This window comes from Scleropages formosus, chromosome 18 (assembly GCF_900964775.1).
Source record: "Scleropages formosus chromosome 18, fSclFor1.1, whole genome shotgun sequence".
NCBI lineage: Eukaryota > Metazoa > Chordata > Actinopteri > Osteoglossiformes > Osteoglossidae > Scleropages > Scleropages formosus.
Genome location: NC_041823.1, coordinates 3,926,563 through 3,942,655, shown reverse-complemented (window position 1 = coordinate 3,942,655; position 16,093 = coordinate 3,926,563). Strand labels below are relative to the sequence as shown.

The 16,093-nt window shown below is 46.5% G+C and overlaps 1 protein-coding gene across 3 annotated transcripts; it reads left to right on the top strand.

Moving 5' to 3' along the window:
* The first annotated feature begins 226 nt into the window (after window positions 1-226).
* On the top strand, window positions 227-16,051 carry nmt2 (N-myristoyltransferase 2). 3 transcript variants are annotated; one of them, XM_029259797.1, is made up of 13 exons: window positions 227-294; window positions 2,588-2,815; window positions 4,464-4,581; window positions 5,535-5,679; window positions 6,151-6,269; window positions 7,286-7,377; window positions 9,695-9,811; window positions 9,917-10,087; window positions 10,551-10,659; window positions 11,414-11,584; window positions 13,172-13,339; window positions 13,468-13,605; window positions 14,458-16,051. In XM_029259797.1, exons 1-13 carry the CDS (start codon window positions 230-232, stop codon window positions 14,476-14,478), a joined length of 1,662 nt encoding a protein of 553 aa, XP_029115630.1. In that variant the 5' UTR covers window positions 227-229; the 3' UTR covers window positions 14,479-16,051. The 3 variants fall into 3 exon arrangements, with proteins under 3 accessions (XP_029115630.1, XP_029115631.1, XP_029115632.1); XM_029259798.1 differs by lacking the exon at window positions 227-294 and having other exon boundaries at window positions 2,568-2,815; XM_029259799.1 differs by lacking the exons at window positions 227-294; window positions 2,588-2,815; window positions 4,464-4,581 and adding an exon at window positions 4,594-5,308.
* Window positions 16,052-16,093: the final 42 nt, after the last annotated feature.

The window sequence follows — 16,093 nt, the reverse complement described above, 5'->3', positions numbered from 1 at the left end:
TTCCAAGTGCCTTGTTCGAATCGTGTACGGAATTAGGTTCGCCGCCCTTCCGCTTCTTCTCTTATTTATTACTGTAATTATTAATTTTGTTGCTGCCTCTCCAGCCCTCATCCTCACTGACAGCATGCAGTAAAAGGGCTACTGGTGCATCCACTTCCCAGAGTCCTTTGCTTTCTCCTTCAATCCCGCTTAGCGGCGTGGCGTAGGCCGATCTCGCGCTGAGGCCGAAATGGGAAAACAGCCAAAGACCGGAGCTGCGCTGGTTCTATTTTGTGTGTGTGTGTGTGTGTGTGTACGTACGTACGTACGTACGTACGTACGTACGTACGTACAGTATGGCTGCCTACGAATGTGTTCGGCTTCGGTTCTTCCACGCGCAACATGCCACGCAGCAGGCCAGGCGCGAGCGTGACGTTTTTAAACCATGCCATATTCTCCTACTTCACTATTGTAATCTTGCCGAGAGGAGTGTGTTTTACTCTGAATGTTAATACCGGTTGCTTGTACCATAATTGAGGCTTATTACTCTGAATAAATGGAAGTAAACACATTAGACTGTGTGCCGCCTGTTACTCACGGGAACGTCACATACGTACATATGGATATGGATTTATGGGAGGGTTTTGTGGGATATATTAGGGATATGACCCTAACAGTGGGATATATCCCACATGCACACTTCCTAACAATGTTTCCCGAGGGTTTTTCTTTCTCAGGCCTTTTCCTGGCACACTCCGCACATCCCGCTTCTTATTTAAGCTGCACTCGCAATTAAATTAGCTTTGAACAAGCTACTAATTAAAGGGCACAATTGAAATCCCATTAGCCGACGCCTCGCGAAAATACAAAAATGCATTTCCGATGGCTTTTTTTTTTTTTTTCTTTTTTTAAAAAAAAAATTCCCCCTTATAAAATGCAAAGTAATTTTCCTGATTTCAACTAGCTGGTGATTTGCAATGAATCCCTACTCCAACTTTCTCAGGTATGGCCAATAAAATAATCTGGATTTTTCTCTTTTTTTTTTTTTTTTCTTTTCACGTCGTCAAATAAAGGACAAATTTAAAACAAATGTCCTTGCAAAACTTTAATTTCCTTATTATAAGGGGCTCTGTATTGCAGCTGTATTCAGCAAACGGCTCAATGATGACATCCTCTCTGAGCTGGAATAAAGACCACTATACACCGACCTTAAATATACAATCTTAAAATCTGTAATGCCTTAATGTTTTACACTAGCTGTGTTTCAGTGCTGTACGAAAAAGTAAAATGGACCATTTGGTGTGTACATATTTTGCCATTTGTTGCTAAAAGAGGGAAAGCAAAATGAATATGGTCCATGTGAAATTGAAAAAACAGCTGATCAGTTCAGTCCTGCGGGGCAGTAGCTAGTGTAGGGGTTGGTGCTACTGCCCTTGGAGCTGCAGGTTGTAGGTTTGATCCCCATCTCCTTCTGTTGTACCTTTGAGAAAAGTACTTCTCCTAAATTGTTACAGTAAAATCAGCATGAAATTACCAAGCTGTAGGAATGGGTGAATGAATAATAATTTTAATTATTTTTTTCTAGGGACAGCTGGTAACAGTGGTTTGAGTTTTGCCTCTGGATCCAAAGGTTGTGGGTTTGATCCCCACCTTTAAGTAGTGCCCTTAAGCAAGATATAGCCTAAATCGCTCTAGTAGAAATACTCAGCTGCATAAATGGCTAAATAATTGTAACCTTAACATTGTGAGTCGCTTTGGAGAAAAGTGTCGGCTAAATGTATACCACCTTCAAAACTGAACGCTGAATAATAAACAAGCTACCAAATAACCTCCAAAAATGCTTTGGAAATGTTGGAGTTGCTGGCGTTTGTAACTTTTACCACAAAATTGAAACTGATAAATTAAATAAAGATGTCCTTTGAAAAGCTCACATGAAGCTATAACAAATACCCAAACGCTTCCACCCATCTGTTATCGGTAGCTTCTTCGTCCAGTATGAAGCGGTCGTGGTCCGGAGCCTATCCTAGAAGCACGAGGCAGGTTAAACCCCGGATGGGATGCCAGTCTATTGCATTGTAACACATTTACGCCCACTTACGTTGAAATTAAAACTTATTTGAAATTATATTTCTCCATTTAGCTGACACCTTTCTCCAAAAGTGACTTCTAGCATTAAGGTTACAATTATTTACCCCTTTATACCAGGGAGTAATTTTAGTGGAGTAATTTTCATGATAAGTACATTGCTCAAGGGTACTACAACCAAGCTGGGACTCGAACCTACAATCTTGAGAGCCAAAGGCAGCAGCGCTAACCACTACACTTTATTACTCGTCGAAAAAAACTGTACTCTGCTCTCCACAACCTCCCACTCCAGCCCAGCTGCATGTTCGGTGTTCCTGAGCTGTTAAACACCTTCAGGTTTCTCCACAGCGTCTAAGTGCTGTACTCAGTAATGCTGGCAGCGCAGCGGTTACAGCTACTGCCTTTGGAGCCCAAGGTTGGCGGGGAGGACGGCCGCCAGGGGGCGCAGTTTCCGTCCTCCTCCTCCTCCTCCTCCTCCTCCTTCCTCTTTGTGTCGCTAATCCCCCCAGTCTCCCGTAGCACGGTGTGTGTGTGTGTGTGCGCGCGCGCGCGCGGCCGCGCGTGTTCGTTCGTACGTTCGTTCGTTCCCCTCTCCCTCCCCCTCCCCCTCCTCCCCCCCCCTCGAGTCGCTTCTCTCCATGATGGCGGAGGACAGCGAGTCCGCAGCCAGCCAGCAGAGCCTGGAGCTGGACGACCAGGACACCTGCGGCATCGACGGCGACAACGAGGAGGAGAACGAGCACGTGCAGGGGTGAGGCACACGCGGGCGGGCAGCGGAGCGAGCGGCGCTCGGCTCGTCGCGTCGGAAGGCTGCGCGCGAGACGGGAGGAAAGGAAGGGCGATGCGACGCGCACTCGCTGTCTCCGCGCCCCGCGCGCGCCGCCTCACATGCCGGGTTGCGAGGAGGCGGCGGCCGCGGCGCGAGCGCCGCACAGCTCGAGGCCACTCGGCGTGCGCGTGTAGCCGGCAGCGCGCGCGCGGCCTGCGCGTCTCTGTGGCGGGACTGAGTGGTGGACAAGTGACAGGCCGGGGAGCGCAGGGCAGGCAGAGCGCGAGGCGGGCCGCGCGCACCAGGCTTAGTTAGTTAGACATCATCATGTCGACGACACAGCGAAGGGAGCGAATGAATCAGTGGATGAATGAATGAATGACAGGAGAATGGACGGAAGCGACGCTGTGGGCCCCCCGCGCGTGTTGTTGTTGTTGTTGTTCTCCTCTCCCCTCTTGTCTGTCTCTCTGTCTTTCTTTATCGTTTAATTCGCCCTTATCATGGCAGCAAAAGGAATTCTGAGTGTTGCGCATGAATTAGCTATTTATTGTGGATGTTCTTGCCATCAGTGGATATATATAGTGGGTGTACAATGAATTTTAGGAGGCATGTTATCCTGGGTGTCCTGCGAACTTTCAGTGGACAGGCATTGGGTGTCCAAGGAGCTTTTAGTGAGCATTCGTTGGGCGTCCAATGAGCGTTCTCTGGACCTTCGTTGGACGTCCAATGAGCGTTCTGTGGACCTTCGTTGGGTGTCCAATGAGCGTTCTCTGGACCTTCGTTGGACGTCCAATGAGCGTTCTGTGGACCTTCGTTGGGCGTCCAATGAGCGTTCTCTGGACCTTCGTTGGACGTCCAATGAGCGTTCTGTGGACCTTCGTTGGACGTCCAATGAGCGTTCTCTTGACCTTCGTTGGACTTCCAATGAGCATTCTCTGGACCTTCGTTGGGCGTCCAATGAGCATTCGCTGGACCTTCGTTGGGCGTCCAATGAGCACTCTCTGGACACCTTATTGGGCGTTTACAGCCTTTGTTGGCCATCCAGTGAGCATTTGCATGACATTTTTTTTGCCCATCCAATGAGCATTCACATAGCATTCGTTGGCCGTCCAATGAGATTCTCTTGACCTTCGTTGGCCGTCCAGTGAGCCTCCAGTGGTCATCCGCAGGCTGCCATCCAGCAGTCCAAGGTTCGAAAGACCAATGTGTCGCCATCAGGCGCTGCTCTCATAAAGTAGCAAATAGTAGCTTGGCCTGATAATTCATGAAAAGTGACCTTTGCCTTTATTAATTATTTTAGCCAATAATGATACAAGAAGCATCCATTCCTGAAGCGGTGCAGTTCAGTGTGGGTTCATTTTTATTATTCACAACATATTGCAGAGTAAATTAAGAGTGAAAACTTGACATCGAACACCTTTGTGTTAGTTTAACACTGAGTAGTGTTGAATGTTGTGACTCAGTGGTCTGATTTTAATCAGTGTGTTTCCTTTAATTTTATTGTGTTGCTTTAGACAAGCGAGCCCGTGATTAGGGATGCGGATGCGAGCAATTGCAGTGCCGACGCGCTCGCCGTGGTCGCGACCCTCCGCTATGTGAATCTCTGAGTGACACAAAGGGCCCCTTGCAGGAGTCCTGGTGGGGACCTGGGGGCCAAGAAGAAGAAAAAGAAGCAGAAGCGCAAGAAGGAGAAGCCCGGTTCCGGAGGCGCCAAGTCGGACTCGGCCTCCGACTCCCAGGAAATCAAGGTGCTCGGGACCCCCTGCATCTTCACTGGGTCTCATGAAGGTCCAGGGTGCAATTTTCCAACTTGTTCCGAAATTGGCCTTCGCTCCGAGAATAAACTTTTTTCCATTTTTATTCAGTAATAGCCAATAATGCTGATAACATCACAAGAATGCAGAATATTCAGTATTAATGTTTTGGTTGCAATACATTGTGAATTATGAATAAGAAATTATTGCTATGTTCCAAACTGGCCTATTTCAGCATGCTATTGGGTAACATGGAAATGTACATGCAGCTATTGCAGCCATTCCTGAGACTTCTCAATGAAAAAATTAATAATAATAATAATAAGAATAATACTCGTCTGGCAATTTTTCTGAAGTGAATATTTACCTGCCTGAACAGCTGGATGTTGTACTGGACGCATTCAGCACAAAAAGGGACTGAAAAATACGAGCAGGACCCTGCCAACAATAATATATATATATATAATTAATAGCAAACGATACATCTTGTTTAGATTCTAAATCTAACACGTGAAAGGTTATAACGTCGGTGTTTTTGCTGGAAATGATGGAATTATGGAATTATCATAGTAATAACTGTGAGCAGCTGTAGCTATCTCTTCATAGTGTCTCACGCCCGGGGCTTCCAGGATAGACTCTGGACCACCCTGACCCACATTGGCATAATTGATCGTGGATGGATGCATAATACTGGATGGATGAATGATTGTTACACTTAAAGGTAAAATGTAAGGACTCTTTCTTTGATCTGAACTAGAGAGAATTTGACATTTTTAACCACCAAATGCTTAGTTTTGATGGCTGAAAATATCGGTTTTTCAGCGGGTCTTGAAGGGGATGTAGCTCTCAGGTGGCTGGCGGTCGGTCTCGGGGCCGGACGAGAGCGATTCCTCGTGCGCCGTCTCGCCTCATTTGAGCGTCTCCGTTTTGTCTCCCTGTTGGACCAGAACCCTGCGATCCCCATGCAGAAGCTGCAGGACATCCAGAGGGCCATGGAGCTGCTGTCCACGTGTCAAGGGCCCGCTAAGAACATCGACGAGGCCACCAAGCACAAGTACCAGTTTTGGGACACCCAGCCCGTCCCGAAACTCAGTGAGCGTCCCCACCCCGCTCCTCCGGGAGGCCCTAGAAAGCGTGTTTCTCGGAGATCTGCGCACGGTGCCGATCCGAGTCCGTTCCGCAGCCTGCGTTTTACCGCGTTTCCGCAAAAGTACTTCGGGGGAAGTTACCGCAGTTAAGCGGCACGGCTGCGCCACTCGCTTGGTCCAAGAGCCTCGACACCTCCTGGTTCTGCTGCGACGGGGGGGTTGGACTTGAGAGTTCGTCCGGTGTCGGTGTGTCCCCTGTATGTGCTCTTACTCCTGCCTTGGGTCACTTTTTAAACCCCGGTGGTGACGAGCCCCTCGTATTAGATATCTGAGCCCCCAGTCTTCCACCTTCCCTGCAAACACGCGTGTCGGAGCCCTTCGTCGCAGATCCCGGGCGATGACAGGCTGGCTGACGTGTGACGCGCGGCCCGTTGGCCGCAGGAAACGCCGCTGACGGCCTCTTCCTGTGTTCCAGACGAGGTGGTCACCACCCACGGCCCCATCGAGCCCGACAAGGAGAACATCCGCCAGGAGCCCTATTCCCTGCCCCAGGGCTTCATGTGGGACACCCTGGACCTGAGCAACGCGGAAGTGGTGAGCGGTCGCCGACGGGGGTTCGAGGTCAGCGATGAACCGGACGGCTGCGGGAGGGGAGCTCTCTAGCGCTCTTGGCCGCTTCTGGGGCCACTTTTGTGGAAACGGTGTTCATCGCTGCCTGTTTAGAGTCAACATTATTTATACTGAAAGTGTTTTTATAATTATTACTAATAATAATGATAATAATTGCTGAAGCTTTGATTTTATAAAAACAGATTTTAACATCACTGTGATCCTCCACTAGACAAATAGTTACTGATAATGAAGATCACTACCTGGTCAGTGAAATTTGCTATTGTTATTAATAATTTCTTTATCTGTATATTTGTGTTTAGCATTATTGAATGTATTGAAATTATGCGTATAGTGATTGTGATATAATAATAATAATAATTTTTCTTCTTATTATTAATTGCCTGACCAGTGATTTTTTTAATGTAAGTAAAATGTAATGCCACCATGACCTTGCATTGGACAGTTACTCATAATGCGTGAAAGTGTCACTTTTTAGAGCCTCATACTTAATTGGCTCAATTCTGGGTTAATGTGAAATTTGCCGTTTTCTCTCTGAATGTATCAGATTTTTTTTTTTTTTTTTTAAACATCTTTGTCCTCTTCTTAAAGACAAAAACTTTTTCCAATATCTTGTGCTCAGAAAAGTGATTCTTCCTTCGATGAATCAGTTCGATACTAAAATGTTTAGTCTTAATTTTTTCTAGTTCGATGTGCAGGAAGGGGCGCCCCGTTAATGTCGGACACGAAGCGCCATCAGGGACGCGAAACGAGTGAAAACGAGCAGATGGGCCTCGTCGCCTATCGGTCGAAACGCTCGACTCCGATCTCGGCGCTCGGTGTCCTCGGCGTCGTTTTTCCGAGAAGCTTCTACGTCCGGAGCGACTTGGCCGTCCGCGACTTTCCCCAGCGCTCGTTCGGTTCAATTCCTGTACCGAAAGGAGTGGCGTGATGTAGTTCGAGCACCATCTTACTTTGCGTGTCTCTCCCCCACCCGGTAGCTGAAGGAGCTCTACACGCTGCTGAACGAGAACTACGTGGAAGACGATGACAACATGTTCCGCTTCGACTACTCGCCCAACTTCCTCAAGTGGTGAGCGCCACGCCGGGGGCCTCTAGGGGGAGTAGCGCCCGGCGACCCCCGTCGCCTCTCTATCCGGTTTGCGGTGATCGATCGGTACGGTTAATAAAGAGGCGCCCGATGCTTCTGTCCTTCGAAGATGTGAGTCACCGTGACTGAGCCAGACGGACTCCGACCCGACCTTCCCCGGGGACACTGTGGCTGCGGTAAACAAGGTCCCGCATGGAGCCATTTACATCTATTCATTTAGCTGACGCTTTCCTCCCCGGCAGCGTACTCCGGTTTACCCATTTACGCAGGGTAATTATATTCTTGTGTTTCCTGGAGCAGTTTACTGGAAACTTCTTGGTCAGGGGTTCTGCAGAGAAGTGGGATCTGAACCTCCGACTTCAGAGGTCAGGGGCAGCAACTCTCACCACTACGCCACCTGTTGGCCTGCATGCAGAGCACAGGGCCATTGAGTTCAGTGTTTGCTCTGACTTTCCAGTCATGATTGTAAATTTTGGTTTTGTTTATGATGTAAATTTTATTGTGTGTGTCTATATATAATGTCTTTGTATAACAATAATATATAATGATAATCGTATATATCTGACTTGGTCAAGCGGACGGAATGTGAAGCACGGTAACGGTGCCTGTAGTGCTGTTTCATTGTAACGCTCTTTTGGTTTATCCTTTGGAGAAATGTACCGTAATAATTTACCACGTTTTTAAAATATTCACGCATTATTTAGAAATGAACGAACCAATGACCTCCTGTGATGGTGTTTCATTTAGCGGCCCCTTTCTCAAGAACACATCTCGGGCGCTAATCGAGGTATTCCCCTAATTAAAATTTAATCGTGCCCAAGGTCCATTTAGATTAAGCGCTTAAGCGATCGATCAACCCCGGTCCTGTAGATGGGCTCCTGTCTGCCCGTCTCCTGCCGGGACTATAAATACCGGGCCGACGGCGGGAGAGCGGCTCGGCCGACGACCGGCTGTCCACTCCTCTCGCATCTCCGGCGTCTCGCATCTCCGGCGTGACAAATGGCTCCGGCAGCCTCCGATTCAGCAGCCGAGCTCTGCGACGTGGCCGGACGTGACCATAAATAACCGGGGTATGGTGCAGAATATCGACGTCATCAAGAAGGCCTTTCTCGCTGACTTGGTCTTTATTACAGGCTGCATTTCTCATACTCTTGTGCCATTTATTTTTATTAGGACACTGGCACCTCGCGTTACACGCAGTCGAGTTGCGACTTTTTGGCGGTACGAGAGATTTTCGCGCTGGAGCAAAAGTGAGCTGTGTTTACACGTCACGCCAGTAGGTGGCGGTAAAGAGAAGGCGCGGCAGGAGTGTGGCACCGCCTTAGTTCAACTCACTTCCACGCTGTTTACAGCTCCCGTCTAGTGTCGCTGAGTCTCGGCGATTAATGACGACACGGAGAGCAGCGTTCGTGTTCACGGGACGAGTCGGTCAATGCTCGGCACTGAGCGGGAGTTCCTGGAGACAGCATATTCTTAATTTTAGTCATTCTAAAGGTCTTTAATTTAGCTCGTAGTCAATGAAATGCAGTTGACCCTTGAACAATGCGGGGGGTTAGGGGCTTCGACCCCCTGCGCAGTCAAAAATCTGCGTATGACTTTTGACTCCCAAAAAACTTAACTGTTAACAGCGTACTGTTGAGCGGAAGCCTTACCGATAAACAGTTGATTAACACATATTCTGTGTTATTCGTATTATATACTGTATTCTTGCAATAAAGTAAGCTAGAGAAAAGAGAATATTAAAAAAATCATAAGGAAGAGAAAATACATTGACAGTACTGTACTGTATTTATCAATACCGTAATTTTACATCGTCTGTTAACAAAATGAATCGTCTGTCTGTCTGTCAGTACCTACATCAATGTTGTCTTATATGATACGAAACACTGTAGATGTCATATGTATTAGTAACACTAGACATCAAAAATGAAAATATAATGTGAAAAAAGATATATTTATTTAGAGGTATGACGATTCATGCATTGATAACGAAGAAGCAGCAATGCGACTGCTTCACAGCAGCCCAGCCTGTACGCTAACGAATGAATCGTTACAAAATTTTTCTGGCGTAGAGTATTACTCATATTCATAATACAGTATTGGAAAAAAATCTGCGTATCAGTGGGCCTGTGCATTTCCAACTCGTGTTGTTCAAGGGTTCAACTGTATATTAAAATAGAAAGTTGAACAGCTTTTGTTTATTATAGCTGTGTCAAGAAGATGTTTGTATGTATTAGATTGTGGCTCAGTGGGAAAAGCGAGTAATCATGGTAACGGTGACCCTGCTCCCCCCCAACAGGGCGCTGCGCCCCCCCGGCTGGCTGCCCCACTGGCACTGTGGAGTCAGGGTCTCCTCCAACAAGAAACTCGTGTGCTTCATCAGCGCCATCCCTGCCAACATCCACATCTACGACACGTGAGCGTGGGGCAGGGGTTAATTCTTCAGGGAGGGGAATGCTGTGTCAAAGGCTCACGAGTGTGTGGACACAAAGTTACCGGCTGCCCCACCTCTTCGCTTCAGGTCGAAGAAGATGGTGGAGATCAACTTCCTGTGCGTGCACAAGAAGCTGCGGGCAAAGCGGGTCGCCCCAGTGCTGATCCGTGAGATCACCCGGCGGGTCAACCTGGAGGGGACCTTCCAGGCCGTCTACACGGCTGGCGTGGTGCTGCCCAAACCTGTGGCCACCTGCAGGTGACCACCGCCCCCCCCCCCACACACACACACGCACACACCTCTTCCTCATTCCCGGCACCTCTGAAGAACAGGCAGCTCGAGTCCCGGAACAAGGGTTCAAGCCCTTGCTTCCGCCGCAGTTGTTACTGCTAAAGAAAATAAGAGAAACATCCTCTGGGTGCCGCTGTCAGTCTGAACGTGATATTTCATCGCTCCTCTATCTGGCTGCCTGAGGTTCGAGGCATCATGAATAAATGACGCTGAGTGCAGGCAGCTCCTTTGTCGGAAAGCAAACCGTCACCAAGACGAGTGGCTCCTGCCCACGCGTGGAGAATGAGCAGAACCCCCTGCGGCCCGTGCGGTGATTTCTCATGTCGCGCCCCATGTTTCCAGACGCATCCGGAGCGCAAACGTCAGTTTGATGAGTTTTAATGGTTGTTGGCGGAATTGCCGTGGATTAAAACTGCGTGTGTATGTTCAGGTACTGGCATCGATCCCTAAATCCACGGAAGCTGGTGGAGGTGAAGTTCTCCCATTTGAGCAGGAACATGACCTTACAAAGAACAATGAAGCTTTACAGACTGCCTGACGTGAGTAGAGGAGCTAAACCTTCACCCCGTAGTTGTTCTCTCATCAGGAAACCAAGCATCTCCTAGATGGTGTTCCTCTGTGTGCCACGAGAGGGTGCCACAGGTGTACGGTTCATATACACCAGCGGTCATTTGCTTTGGCAGTCCAGTGACACATTTTTACAAAGTGGGCGGCATGGTGGCGCAGCGAGTAGCACTGCTGTCTCAGCGCCTGGGTGGTGCGACAGGACGTGGGTTCGATCCCCACTCATTCTGTGTGCAGTTTGCATGTTCTCCCTGTGTCTGTGTGGGTTTCCTACGGGCGCTCTGGTTTCCTCCCACACTCCAAAGACATTCCGTTCAGGTTCCCCTATAGTGTGTAAGTGACAGAGAGAGTGTGTGTGTGTTCCGCTGATGTATGGATGAGTGACCCAGTGTAAGTAGTGTATCTAGCAGTGTAAGTCACCCTGGTGAATAAGGTGTCTGGGCTGGTAACACTACATAGAGTTCATTGGAAGTTGAAGTGTATGAACATAGAATTTGGATCCCGTTAATCATTTGTGCTGCTGTTGGAATACGGTGATGGCTGAATTACAGAAAAGGAAACCAATGCAGCTTAACTTGTTAAATATAAGGTATTTAATTTACTCACTAACCAATCACCAATGGCAGTAAAAAGCATCCAAATAGCTTCAGCCTTTCCTGACCTGCATGTTGGCCTTCAGTGGAGAACTTGTGACCGCCTTGAAACATTTCTTGTGCATTTGCCCCGTAGACCACCAAGGCACCAGGGCTCCGGCCAATGGAGAAGAAGGACGTGAAGCAGGTCACCGCACTTCTGGAGAAGTACCTGAAGCAGTTTCACTTGGCACCAATCATGGGCGAGGAAGAGGTTTCCCACTGGTTCCTACCACAGGAGAACATCATAGACACCTACGTTGTGGAGGTTAAGTGTCTTCAAAACTCTTGAAGTGCGGCTTCTTAGTTTGACTCCTACTGCGTTAAGTTCTCAGGCTCCGTGTTTTCCAGTTTCACTTGTTTTAGTCTCAGTGATAATGGTCGCCTTAGGGCCAGTGCTGTGGAGTCGGAGTCTTGGAGTCAGAAGAAATTTGGCTAACCCGATTCGGAGTCAGTAAAAAGGTACCGACTCTGAGTAAATGTACCATATATGTCGGCATATAAATTAATCCGACGTGTAAATCAACGCCCAAAAAATAGAGATGTAATATAGGTTTAGGCCCACATTCACCAGATAAGTCGACCCCCAAAATAACGTGCAACTTTTGAAGGTTGAGTTGAAGGTTTTGAGTACCAACTCCACAGCCCTGGTTAGGACTGTCCAAATGAAAATGAATTCATTTGCATTATTTTCCTTGATTTCTTTTGCCTTTACTGTTCTTTTCCTTGCATTAAACTTTGAATTAATACGTATACACCGAGCATCATATGTGTTGCTATGGCACTGAGAGGGAGAACTGAGTTCCCTTGCTGCTCCCTGGGCTAAGAGTGCTGGTGTTTTTGTGCATAGTTGAGTTTATCAGTTCTGGAATGTTCTGATAGGTTCTCACCAGTGTTTATTCTACGTTGTAAATCTGCCTTGCCGTGCATTGTGGGATATCCGTTCATTGCGGGCAACCGTGGATGAGAACTGCAGTGTCGTTTTTAATTTTACTTCCTCTGTTATCAGTTGCATTGTGTGCAAGACTTTTTGAGGGTCCCTGTTTCTGGAGCCCACCTGCAGCAGCAGCACCACATGGGAGCGCTGCAATGTGTATGTTTTGTTTTGTTTTGTTTTGTTTTGTTTTGTTTGTATAGCGTATAGTATGTTGTAGCTACAGAGGAGCTGTGCCGCATTACACTGTTTTTAAAGAAGGGAACTGCATCGTTATGTTGTTTTAGGATAGCAATTGAACTACCTGTGTCCATTTTAATGGGATTTGGTGGTATTTTAGCGTAAGTGTGTGTCAGTTTAGGGCTCAGGAACGCATCGGAAATGTTGTCAGTAAAGCAAATGGAACTGAAGCTAATTAAGTCCCGGATAAGAATTCATCTTATGAGGTGTTTGTCAGGAACGCATTACCTTTGTGAGATGGGGAAGACTGTTCTGCATTATTAGTGAGGCAGTCCTGGACTCACTGAGCACCAGTGTGTAAATCGTCATAATAACTATAATCTATGTGCGTGTAGCTGTTGAATATCTCGCTTTGTCGAAGTTACGGTTTGAGCCGTTAATGCTTTTTCAGGGGGAAGTGTTTGCATGCAGGTCCATGGTGACCTTCAGCATTCATACACATTGTGCTGATGTGCTCGCCGGTGTCGTGTATGACCGTGCAGAAAAGGCTCTTCTTCAGCTTCGTCATTGTTAAAGTGCCTCTGAAAAGCAGAATGGAGGAGTCGGCCTCTGATGCATCAGGGAGATTCGGGCAGGCGGCGGTCAATACCTGCTGCGTCGGACAGGCGTTTCAAGAATTCGATGATCTCAGGGAAACGCGACGAGTCCCGGTGCGCCATTGATTCCCTCGTCCCGTTTCAGGGCCCGGGGGGAGTTTTGACGGACTTCACAAGCTTCTACACCCTGCCCTCCACCGTCATGCACCACCCCGTCCATAAAAGCCTGAAGGCGGCCTACTCCTTCTACACGGTGCACACGGAAACCCCATTGATGGACCTAATGAATGATGCGCTCATTCTTGCCAGACAGGTGCGGTAGACGATGTGTGAAAACAGGTGCAACTGTAACTGCCGGGTGTAGAGCTAAATGGATATCTGTGATGCTCTTTGAGTTTTTCAGTTATATTTTATTGTTATATTTTTGCTTTCATTCAACAGAAAGGCTTTGATGTCTTCAACGCATTGGACCTAATGGAAAACAAGACATTCCTCGAAAAGCTCAAGTTCGGTATAGGGGATGGAAACCTGCAGTATTATTTGTACAACTGGAAATGCCCACCCATGGAGCCAGAGAAGGTAAGGCTGGTAGGAAAATGCGACTGACTGCTTGTTTACATGTAAGAATATTATCTGGTGACTTAAAGGTTGCCGGTTCGAGTGCTAGGAGCAATTCTGCTGGAGCGCCGTTAATTGTAACATTTCCACAATCCAGCTGTGCGAAGGGATAAAGCCCATTTGTATTGGATAGAAGTGTGAACTAATAAACAGTAAGGAACATAAACATACTGGCTCCTCCTCATTTTAGTGATTGATGCAGAAATTATTTTAAAGACAAACTTTTTAAATTACATTTCTGTATCCATTTTCTGAAATTTGTAGCAGAGCAAATGCAACCTGTATTTATCCTCCAAGCTGGTAGGTGGCAGTAAAGAGCACCAACGGAACAGGAGTGTCGGACCGACTGAATTCAACTCGCTTTAAGTGTTTATAGCGCCTGTGGTATTTCTGAATATTGGTGACCAGCAGAAAGAGGAGGATCGGAGCTCATGAATATGGAATGAATCAAGTCAGGAACGAACTGGAGTTTGTCGAGACAACATTTTTGTTTTCTCTAGTGTTGCTGTTGCTCAAAGTTAATAAAAAAAAATTTGAAAAAAACTAAAATAGAAAGTGTTACAAACCATTTTTAGATTTATCGCAGCCAGATTTTTGCAGAACCTATCGTGTAACTACACCGAGGAACGTCTGTATTGTCAACTTTTTACCGGTTCTCATTTAGGGGTAAAGTAACTTTGAAGTTACAGACAGAATGAGTTACAAACAGACCGCTCCCACTATTTGGAAAGACGAGGTGCCGGTGTAGCTACGTTTGAGAACTGCTGCACTTTAAGTTTTCACTCCTGCTGACATTTTTGTCGTGTCTTACAGGTCGGCCTCGTATTGCAGTAATCCGTTTGTTTACAATCACAACACAAATCAAGACAGATTGGATTCGTGTTCCTGATCTCTGAACCTGGACTTTCTTCGACGAAGTTCTCCGAAAAAAAGATAAAACAATCCAAATGAATTGAAACCGTCACTTCAGATTGTTCTCCTAGGTCTTGTTTATTTAATATGAGAACATTTATTTCAGGTCACATAGAAGTGATGTCTTTTAACCATCTGCATTCTGAATGTGAAATCTTACTCTGCTTGAGGGTGACTTTCATGAAGCTCTTTTGTCCATCCCAGTTGCGGGGGGGGGGAAAAAAAAAAGGAGATCCATTCCATTAAATTTGCACACACAGTACGCATACACAGGAATTTTCTGAAGTGTTATGAGAGGTTTTTTTTTTTTTTTTTTAAGATTTAAAAAATGTAATTAATTTCTGAACTGCAAAGATGCACTGGTATTTGTATGTTACAGAATGATTAAACCATTAGGTCCCTGCATTCATGCCAGATACAAATCGATATTTGGGGTGTTTGCCAGTTAAGGGGTGAAAAATCCCACCAAAATGAGGGGGGGGGGGGGATCTTTCTACTATTGATGTCGTAGGAGAGGTTTGTATATTTAGCTGGAATGTATTGCTTTTCTTTGAAGCGGTTTTCTTACATGAGCTAGTCATTCTTTTACATTTCCAACGTGTCCTGTTGGAGGTCTTTCACATCGGGACAGCGGCCTAAGAAAGGCGTGCAACTCGATGTGCACCTCCCAGTGTCTGTGGTGGCATTTTTTTTGTGTTTGCTTAGCCAGCGGAACACATAACTAGAGTATTCAACAGGGCTCAGTAACTTATGTTTATAACATGTTCTGATAAGTATACCTTTTTTAATAAAAAAAAATGTATTTATTTTGCTGTTACGGTTTGTTGTTCCACAAAAGGAACAAGAGAAGGGAGTGTCAGAGAAGAAAATCATCACGCTGAACTGGGTGATGAAGCGAATGGACATCGGCATGCTTGTGGCCGTTGTTTGATCGAGCACAAAGGAGCTCCTCCTTATCTGGAACTTTCCCTCAATCGGTGGAGCAGCTCAACATCATCTTTGTCCCGATACTTTTTTTTTTCCCCCAGTATCAAGATTTTTATGCTGGTTCCAATGTGAACATTCTTCTGGAAAGAATGTGCTGCCTCTGTAAACTGAACATTAGACCAGCGCTGTTGGAAGGTAGACTGCGTTATCTTCACGTGTACAAAACAATTGTTGTGGATACGAATGACAAAGGTCTACTTTATTCTGATGTTTGGTAATTGAAGTATTTTAAATGTTGATGTGACACTGAACGTGGAACCAGCTGAACTGTGTCCCCATGATACAGCGCTGTTTACCGTAGATGGCTGTGGGAACAATGCTGGTGTAGCCAAGGGTCCAGTTGGAAATGACATGGTAGCGATGTACTGAGTCAGTGTTTTATTTATTTTCGATAGGGGTGTGTACTGAGTTTGATCATTTAGAGTTGTCATTTTTACTGTCGAAGGAGACATCCAAAGGATTGTCTGATACCATGATGGTGAGACCACCCAAAGTACTTGCCTTATTTAAAGAGAAGTTGTTTTTTTAATACCAAATGTGTAATTTTGAA

Coding starts and splice junctions, on each gene's coding strand:
- nmt2 (XM_029259797.1), top strand. CDS start 230: ATGGGAAAACAGCCAAAGACCGGAGCTGCGCTGGTTCTATTTTGTGTG. Junction 295..2,587: donor GTGTGTGTGTGTGTGTGTGT/ACGTACGTACGT, acceptor TCCCGTAGCACG/GTGTGTGTGTGTGTGTGCGC. Junction 6,270..7,285: donor ACCTGAGCAACGCGGAAGTG/GTGAGCGGTCGC, acceptor CCCACCCGGTAG/CTGAAGGAGCTCTACACGCT.